The sequence below is a fragment of the Telopea speciosissima genome, chromosome 1 (assembly GCF_018873765.1).
Source record: "Telopea speciosissima isolate NSW1024214 ecotype Mountain lineage chromosome 1, Tspe_v1, whole genome shotgun sequence".
In the NCBI taxonomy this organism is placed as follows: domain Eukaryota; kingdom Viridiplantae; phylum Streptophyta; class Magnoliopsida; order Proteales; family Proteaceae; genus Telopea; species Telopea speciosissima.
In genome coordinates, this window is record NC_057916.1 from 60,368,366 (window position 1) to 60,378,269 (window position 9,904).

Genomic DNA, 9,904 nt, shown 5'->3' on the forward strand with positions numbered 1-9,904 from the left:
GTAAAAAAGAAAAAAGGGGGCAAAATGCATAGAGAAGACAAAACCATACTTTCAATTAACAAAAGCAAAAAAAGAAGAAGAAGAATCAGGAGGAGACGAAAATGCGAGAAACCCAAATAAAAATCCAGAGATTAGTAAACATATCGTCAAATCCATAACCAATGTGCGATTCAAATACTGAGCTTCACCCAAAGCACAAAAAAAGCTCCAGAGGAAATGGTTCACACCATCATTTCTGAACAATAACTCAAAATAAAGCTTCACAAGCCTACTGCTGCAACAACTCCCATTACTCTGCATTTCCAACAACCTCAACACTTTTAGACCGCCACTCAATCCCTGCCCCACCCCTTTCCCCACTCTGCAAAATCTTTCCTGCCTCCTCCTCTACAAAACTATATATCCTCGTCCCCACTTTGTGTTTATCCCCTGCCCCACCCCCGCCATCCTGGTTACCGTTGATCGGAGGGAGCAGCCTTGGACGCAAACAGGGTAGGTGAGTTGGGAAGGCTCCACTTCTGAAACAAACAGAAGACAAGGGGTTTCACGCCGACAATAGAATCGGGAGGAAGAAAGACGAAAAAAAAATTGTAAATGTGAAGATTATCATTAACCGGAGCAGATGAAAAGTTGGGGGGGGGGGAGGGGGGGCGGGCGCCGTTCAGGGAAAGGGAGAAAGGGTGATTTGGGTATTTTGGTTTTTCAGTTTTTAACTTAAAAGTATTTTGGTAATTAAGTCTTAGAAGGGTATAATTCTACATTACCTTCTTCAGGTTAGCATTTAAGGCCTGAAATTAACGATAATAAACTTAAATGGCTTTAGTTGAAAAGTAAAGGATGTATGTGGAATTGTCAAAACTTTAAGAGTGGACGAAGAATATTGGGTCTATTTTAAGAGGTGCGTGTACTTAACCCTTTTTTAAAAGGTGGACACCTGGTTTTAAAATTGCAGTCTTTTATTCGGCCCGTTTACCTTGACTTGAATTTACTTAAACCGACAGATTGAGTTGATCACCCAAAGCTTTCAGTGAAATGTTTTCATGATCTAATTTACGCTGTTATATGCTATCAGGATTACATTAACAGTAAACCTCTGAAGAGCATATAATTCCAGGATCTGGTTCTCTTTCAATCATGACAAGAGTTGGAGGATCCAGCCCAGCTAAAACAGAGGGTTTTGATCATTTCATAGGGATCGTCTGTAAAATAATCCAAACACCCCTATTTTTGCTTGGCTGGTCCTCCAGCTCCCGCCGCGGCTGGAGGAATACGCAACTCCCTCCTACTGGTTAATAACTCTTTAGTAGTTGGTAGTTACTTAAAAAAGAAATACATAACCAGACAATGAAACAGAGACTAGAACTAGTACCAAAAAAATAAAAAAACAGAGAGTAGACAAAAAGGGTGGGGCAGGGGTGACCGGTGCTGGTGGAAGATCACATTCGTCTTTTATGACTTCTTTTTGAATTGCAGAGGTCAAAAGCAATTCTGATACAGAAACTCTCGAATTCAAACGTTCCCACCACCGAAAACGTATTAAAAAGCAATAAATATATTCTACACTCGGTAATGGTCTGGTCTGGTTTGGTCTGGTCAGGTGTGAACACTGAGAGAATGCTTGGAAAGGTCGGCATGATGGTTAGGTAATCGATCACTCATCAGTGTTCTCACGTGCATTATTTAATTCACTGTCTAGGTTTTCTTTTATATCTGTGTCCCGGCTCTGAGTGCTCTCAGACTTGATGTGGGTTACCACTGTTTTATTAGTTACTTCTCTTCCTTTTGGTTTTGCGGGTTTCAAGTCCAGAATCAAAGCTCTGTAGCATTATAGCTTCTTCGTGTTCTTCAGATTCGAGTTTCAGCCATTTAGGTAAGAATCCTTCTTGAATTTCTACTTCTTTCCCAGTGAGTTTCAGGCTTTGTTAGAAGTAACCATGGAAGCAGTTATCAAGGTTTTCTACTTGTTCATCTCTGTTATTGTTTGTACTTGTATCTGTTATGTCTCTGCTTTGAGTTCTGATGGAGAAGCTCTGCTTTCTCTACTCAATAACCTTTCAGTTCCTTCCTCGATCAATTCGAGCTGGAAATCATCCGATTCCACTCCCTGTTACTGGCAAGGAATAGAGTGTGACCCTACACACAGTGTGATCTCGTTGAACTTGTCAAGTCTGGGGATTTCTGGTACATTGGGACCTGAGATTGGCCGTCTAAGGTACCTAAAGACCATTGATTTTAGCGTCAATAATTTCTCAGGTTCACTACCAGTTGAATTAGAGAGCTGTAGATCTCTAGAATATTTGGAACTTTCATCAAATGTGTTCACTGGAGAGATACCAGGAAGCTGGGAAATGTTGAGGAATCTGTCATATTTTTCCCTTTATCAGAATTCTCTGAGTGGAGAGATACCTGAATTCTTGTTCCAATTTCCAAATTTGGAAACTGTGTATCTAAACAACAATGGGTTCAATGGTTCAATCCCGTCGAATGTAGGAAATGCAACTGAGCTTGTGTCTCTATGGTTGAATAGTAATCAGTTATCAGGAACTATACCTCCCTCTATTGGGAACTGCACTAAACTGGAAGATCTTTATCTGAATGATAACAAATTGGTTGGAATTTTGCCCGACAGTCTGAACAACCTTGAAAACCTCATTAATTTGTATATGGAAACAAACAGTTTAAGTGGTAGGATTCCATTGGGTTTGGGTCATTGTAAGAGATTGAGTGCATTGGTTTTATCTGACAACCAGTTTAGTGGAGAAATCCCTTCAAGCTTGGGCAACTGCAGTGGCTTGACGATCTTTGCTGCTGTCAGTGATGGTTTAACGGGGCATATTCCGTCTTCCCTTGGTTTATTGACGGAGCTTACGTTTCTATACCTTTCTGGAAACCAATTGTCAGGGAATATACCGCCTGAGCTTGGGAACTGTAAATCCTTGGAAGAGTTAATGTTGAAGGAAAACCAGCTCCAAGGAGAAATTCCAAGTGAACTGGGGATGTTGAAAAGCTTAAAGCAGCTTCAATTGTACACCAACCAATTGACTGGAGAGATTCCAACAAGCATTTGGACGATTCCAACCCTTGAGGTTTTCCATGTTTATAACAACAATTTGTCTGGGGAATTACCATTGGAGATGACTGAACTTCGAAACCTGAGAAACATTTCATTGTTCAACAACAAGTTTTCTGGAGTCATACCCTCAACCTTGGGGATAAACAGTAGCTTATTGGAGTTGGATTTCACTAACAATTTGTTTTCTGGTGAAATCCCACCAAACCTTTGCTTTGGGAAACAATTGCAACTCTTGACCATGGGTGCCAATCTACTGCACGGTAGCATATCTGCAGATGTTGGAAGCTGTCCGACCTTGAGAAGGTTGATTCTCCAAGAAAACAGTCTCACTGGCTCTCTTCCACATTTCATAGAAAACCCAAACCTCTTATTCATGGACATCAGTGGAAATAATATAAATGGGACAATTCCTCCAAGCTTGGGGAGTTGTACAAATCTTACATCAATTGACTTGTCTCGGAATAAGTTGATGGGGCCTATACCTCCTGATCTAGGAAACCTTGTGGGTTTGGAGTTTTTGAACCTCTCTTATAACCATTTGCAAGGCCCATTTCCTCCGGATATCTCAAACTGTGTCAAACTGTATTATCTGAATGTGGCTTCCAACTCATTGAATGGTTCAGTGCCCGGGAGTATAAGGAACCTAACAGAATTAACAAATTTGATTTTGGGAGAAAATCGTTTCACTGGGGGAATTCCAGATTTCTTGTCAAATTTTAATAAACTTGTAGAGCTACAGATTGGGGGAAATTTGCTGGGAGGTAATATTCCAGCATCAATTGGAGAACTGCAGAGTCTGAACATTGCTTTGAATCTCAGTGGTAATGAATTGACCGGGCAAATTCCATCAGAGATGGGGAAGTTGACTATGCTACAAAGATTGGATATTTCTTACAACAATCTGACAGGAAGTTTAGCAACACTTAATCAACTAGAGTCACTAATTGAGGTGAATGTTTCATATAATCTCTTCACTGGTCCACTACCGGACGCATTGATGAAGTTCCTGAGTTCTTCTCCATCTTCATTCTTGGGGAATTCTGGCCTTTGTGTTAATTGTCATCTAAGTAGTGCTGGATCATGTGGTCATAACATTTTAAGTCCATGTCGTCAGTATCAGTCATGTGATTGTAAGAAAGGCCTTAGTAAACTAAAGATTGCAATGATAGCACTTGGATCATCTTTGTTCTGTGTTCTGGTGATTCTCTTGTTGAGCTATTTGCTTTACTGGTGCAGAAGAGAATCATCAGACATTGAAATCTTTGCCTATGAAGGTTCATCTCTGTTACTGATCAAGGTGATGGAGGCTACTGATAATCTGAATGAAAGATTCATTATTGGAAGAGGAGCTCATGGGACTGTTTACAAGGCATCGTTGGATCAGGAGAAGATTTATGCTGTAAAGAAGTTTACATTTGCAGGACAGAAAGAAGCACGTGCAAGCATGATCAGAGAAATCGAAACTATTGGGAAAATCAGGCACCGGAATCTTGTGAAATTTGAAGAGTTCTGGTTAAGAGAGAAGTATGGATTGATCTTGTACAAGTACTTGGAGAACAGAAGCCTTCATGATGTATTACATGAGCACAATCCTGCTCAAATCCTTGGGTGGGATGTTCGTTACAGAACAGCACTGGGAACAGCCCAAGGATTGGCTTATCTCCACAACGACTGTATTCCTCCTATTGTGCACAGAGATATCAAACCAAACAACATACTTTTGGACTCAGATATGGAACCTCATATCTCTGATTTTGGCATTGCCAAGTTCATGGATAACTCTTCCACTTCGAATCGGTCAGCCACAGTTGCGGGCACTATTGGATATTTTGCACCAGGTATATTGCTATTTCCATAGTTTCATTTCCCATTATATTTTTCTTTTGATCCATGTCCCTGTTTCTTTGTTTTGCCCTTGCTGATTTGTACTGTTCAATAGTTTCCAGAGCCTTTTTCTTATTATTTACTGATAAATATTGCTTTGTTATGGCCTGACAGAGATTACATATGCAATGGGAAAGGGCAAGGAAGCAGATGTGTACTCCTATGGGGTCGTCTTGCTTGAGTTGGTAACCCGTAAAAAGGCCGTGGATACTTCATTACCAGAAGGCATGGACTTGGTGAGTTGGGTACGCTCAACCTGGATCAACACTGAATCCATCCATGGAATTGTGGATCCTAGTCTAATGGAAGAAATCATGGATTCAACTGTCATGGACGAAGTAATTGATGTGCTCTTGGTGGGTTTGAAATGTACAGAAAAGCAGCCAAGTGACAGACCGCCGATTAAAGATGTGGTGAAACTGCTAATAGGTGCAAAAGCTCATCATGGTCAGGATAAGTTCAAACACTAATTCACAAATCCAACTATCATGTAAGAAACAGTTGATGGTGGTGAAGTGTAGGGAAAGAGATCAACAATAACAGATGTAATGAAGATTAGAAGCAGAGGCTCAATTCAGAGTTGGGAGAAAAAAAAATTGTGTTTGAAGAGAGTTGATATCTTAATAGTAGAAGACTTTGTTCTGTATAGGCTGTAGAAGATATTGTTTCATAGTAGAAGGGAAGAAAAGACAGTCAAGCTGGGATGCTAAATGGCCTGCGTTAAAGTATGTGCTGTGGGGGTATTCTTGTTCATCCCTGCAGCACAATATTTTGTTGTAATTATCTATATTTTTAACTTTCCTAGGTAGTCTAGCACACTTTATTTCCTAAGTTGGAGGGATGCTGCCAAGCTATTGGCTACACTTCTTCTTGCAGTCTCGTTCTCTCCCCATCCTCAGGTCTCTCTTCTTCTCATTGCTCCTACTGTTTTTTTGGTTTTCATATTGTCATATCAGAGCTTCCTTAATCAGTATTAGCAATTCTTTCCATCAATATTTTGATAGGACCTACCTAATTTCTCTTCTTAGGTGCGCAGCCACCATTGCTGGAGTTATCTATTATAAAATCTAGTTCTATATCAATGAAAAACCATGTTCTTCTTTGGTGAGATGTCTACTACCTATTTGTGTCTCTTCATGAAGGTTGTGTATATCTACAAGACTTAGATTTCTATCAACATTAAGGCTTTCATCCTTTTTCTGGTTTTCTCATCGCAGCAACAGTAAGTTCCAATGATATATTGCATTCAGCCAGCAATCTTCCCTAATGTTTTAGGAATTTTATTAAGGGGATTTAAAATCAAATCTAATCATGTCCTTTTTCTTCCTCTTCTTCCTCCTCTTCCTCCTCTTTGTCTTCATCTTCACCTTTCTCGTCGGGGTATGGTATTGCCAAGTACTAGTACAGATGCTTCATCATCCTAACCAGTTCCTCTGTTTGCTTGTGTACTTCGTCCACCCGAGCATATGTAATAACAAGGTGGGGGTATGGGTCTGCTCCTTGATCTCCTCCAATTGAGCATGTGTGTCTTACTTGAAATCCATGAATTCTTCCATTGAGATTCCACTAACAGTACACTATGATGCGGCCAGTGGCACACACTCATTGTCATTATCCTCATCTTCACTTTCTTCTTCCATCTCCACTTCTTCCTCTCTCTCCTGCTGGTCCGTGAGCTTCTTAAACTGAGAAGCAGTAATGGCACTCTGAGGTGGAGTATGTGGTTGTCCAGCTGTTTACACCCTAAAATTACTGACTACTGGTAATAGTAGGCTGATCGAGTTTTAGCTGCAAAAGATCGGTCAGTGAGACAGATCCCTACAAGGAGAATTAGTGGTTTCCCTTCCCTTTCCTGCGAGGTTGGTGTCTGCGGATGGTTGTGTGGGTCATCCGTGCTCCTCGATGGAAAGAAGTTTTCTTAGTATAATATCGAGGGATTGGGATCATACAATTAGTGTAGCCCTGTGAAGGGCTACATGATTCTGTTTGATCTGGTTAGAGATTCGGGATAAGTGGAAAGGTATTAGGAACCCACCTCGCCCGGGTAAACCGGTCTTTCTATTAGATACTTGTTTTCGAATATTCTCCCATTATAAAATATCATATATCAACATGCATGGCTAAATGATAATGCACAAGCTATTCAAAGAAAACTAACTACTTTGTGCTAAATATTATATACATTACACACAAATGCTTAAGAGTCTACATTGTGCCAAAATCAAGGGTTAATGATAGGAATGAATACATGTACGCTAAACCAATGCGATTATGAAAGATGCAAGATGGAAAGTGTCCCCCAGCTTAGGTAGAGACATGTGACTGACTTATCCTTTGTCAGATAGAGTAACGACTTACAAGTGTTGAGTCTTATACTCAGAGTCTTGGGCGCTGCGGTCGCAACATTGCGGTAGTCTGGCCCTAAGGCCTTGCGGCTGCAGTGTGCTTTGGTGCACTGTGGAAGCCTAGACACATGTTCCGCCGTTGTCGTGCGATTTCAGCTCTTTCTTTAGGGGTTTCCGAGTTTGAAAGGGGGCGTCCGAGGGATATTGTTAGTCATCCGTGTCCGGTTGTCGTCATTGTTGGGGGTGGTGACAAAATTCAGCTTCTATAGTTTACCCCTCTTTGGCTGAGACCTATGCCAACAGCCGAAGGGCGAAGACAAAAGATCACTTGATTTTGTCACTAGGAGCATGTACTGTCATTACTTTGCTCATAGGTGACAGAGTTGAATGATAAAACCACTCTCCGATAAATCAATCGGTTGGAAACTGATAATAGAGTTATGTTTGGTAAAAAGCGATATTAAAAACTAAATTCAGTAAAACACCTTTCATTCAACTATTATTAGGAAGTCTAGTTATGACGAGATGTCATCACCAAACGGAAGTCTTACTACAATGAGACGGCATCGCCGGACAAGTCTTGTTGTGGTGAGATGGCATCACCGAACCGCTCTTGCTGCAGTGAGACGGGCATCGCCGAACCACTCTTTCTGCGGTGAGACGGCGTCGCCCAACTACTCTTTCTATGGTGAGATGGCCTCGCGCAACCACTCTTATTGCGGTGAGACGACATCGCCTAACCACTCTTTCTGCGGTGAGACGGCATCGCCTAACCACTCTTTCCACGATGAGACGACATAACCTAACCACTCTTTCTGTTGTTCGGGGTTCCTTAGAGCCTCTCATGTCATCACAGGGTTTTCCCAAACTTTTTAGGGTTTATCTTGAAAACTCTCTTCAGAATTTTTTTTTTCTTCATGGTTCTTTTTGAAAACATTTTGTCTTTTCATGGTCTTTTTTTTTGTGAAGAACATTGTTCTTCATGGTTCTTGAAAACATGGTTTTGAAAGTATTTTTTTTCTTTATGTTTTTTTTTTCTTGAAAACATTTTTTTTCTATTAACTGGGCAGTGCGGTGTGGCGGAGCTCTGGTCACCACTCAGCGGTGCCGCGGAGGCATGGCCCCTCTATAAATAGAGGAGCCATCCCCCCTCGCTTGATTCATTCTCTCCCTCTCCTCTCTCTCTCTCTCTCTCTCTCTCTTTCTCTCTCTTTTGTTGCTCTCTCTCTCTCTCTCTCTCTCTCTCTCTCTCTCTCTCCTTTTGTCAATCATATCCTCGAGGAAAAGGGCCCGTGTAGGGGAGCCTCCCATGGAGTCCACGAGTAACTAGTGGATAGAGTAATGACTTACAAGTATTGAGTCTTATACTCGGAGTCTTGGGCGCTGTGGTCGCAGCGTTGCGGTAGTCTGACCCTAAGGCCTCGCGGCTGCAGTGTGCTTTGGTGCACCGCGGAAGCCTAGACACATGTTCTACCATTGTCACGCGATTTTGGCTCTTTCTTTAGCGGTTTCCAGGTTTGAAAGGGGGTGTCCGAGGGACGTCGTTAGTCATCCGTGTCCGGTTGTCATCATTGCTGGGGGCATAGTTCGAGAACTCATTTTGTTTCGGTATTTCGAGCTGACCGAAATATCCGAAATATTCGAAATTTTGGATATTTCGGTCGAAATATTGTATTTTTTCTGGTATGTTTCGATAGGTCATTTCGGTGGGTTTTAGGCCAAGTTAAGGCCTGAAACTTCATGGAAACCCTATTTTAGGCTATATAAACACATTTAAATGTTCAAATTGCAAAAATAGTCACCCAAAATGGTGTTTTGGATGTGCACCATTGATTGGCAATGTACGGTCGAACCCTAATGTATAAGTGTATAACTTAGTTAATTACACATACACATTGTACATTAAACAAGTAAATTGACTTGGAACTAAGTTGGAAACATAATGACTCATAAGTTAAGTCATAAATCATAATATTAAGTACATAAGACATCAAGTCAATAACAAGTTAACAAATAACAACTTAAGAGTTAAGATTTAAGAAGATGATATCAAACATTCCAAATCACAATATGTCAATATCCCCAATTGTCCCCTATAAGGCTACAAGTCAAGTAGTCAACTAGTCATCATTCATCTCAAATGTTTACAAATTTGCTAATAATAACTACTCCGCCGTCCAGGATCAACCCCACTCATGGTCCGCTGGAGCCGACGTGTATTGCTCTCCGACTGTAGGACAAATGCATGCCACGTCATAGTCTGGGAGAAAAAGCGAGTGTAGTCATCCACAGTGGCCATGTAAACTGCATCATCAACATGCTGAAGGTAACCTATCCTAGGATATAGGTCACCAAACTGTGAAGAAGTACTACCCACTGATCCACTATGATATGAGTCATATGACGGCTCTGAGAGCATGTACTGGTTGTACGGCTGCGGCTGGTGGGTTGGGTAGCCAGTAGAGGAAAAGAAGTCATGCACAAAAGACGATCCACTATATCCTTGTGAGTGGGAGTCATACTTAAAACTGGGAATGGATGGAGAAGATATAGTCTGCTGCCCCCAAGGGTACTGCCCAGAATGCCCTTCGCCACATGGATG

At 41.3% G+C, this 9,904-nt stretch overlaps 1 protein-coding gene across 1 annotated transcript; it reads left to right on the plus strand.

Moving 5' to 3' along the window:
- The first annotated feature begins 1,818 nt into the window (after window positions 1-1,818).
- On the plus strand, window positions 1,819-5,518 carry LOC122651923 (receptor-like protein kinase). The gene is made up of 2 exons (XM_043845501.1): window positions 1,819-4,911; window positions 5,072-5,518. The coding sequence occupies exons 1-2, from the start codon at window positions 1,935-1,937 to the stop codon at window positions 5,425-5,427; spliced, it is 3,333 nt and encodes a 1,110-aa protein (XP_043701436.1). The 5' UTR covers window positions 1,819-1,934; the 3' UTR covers window positions 5,428-5,518.
- Window positions 5,519-9,904: the final 4,386 nt, after the last annotated feature.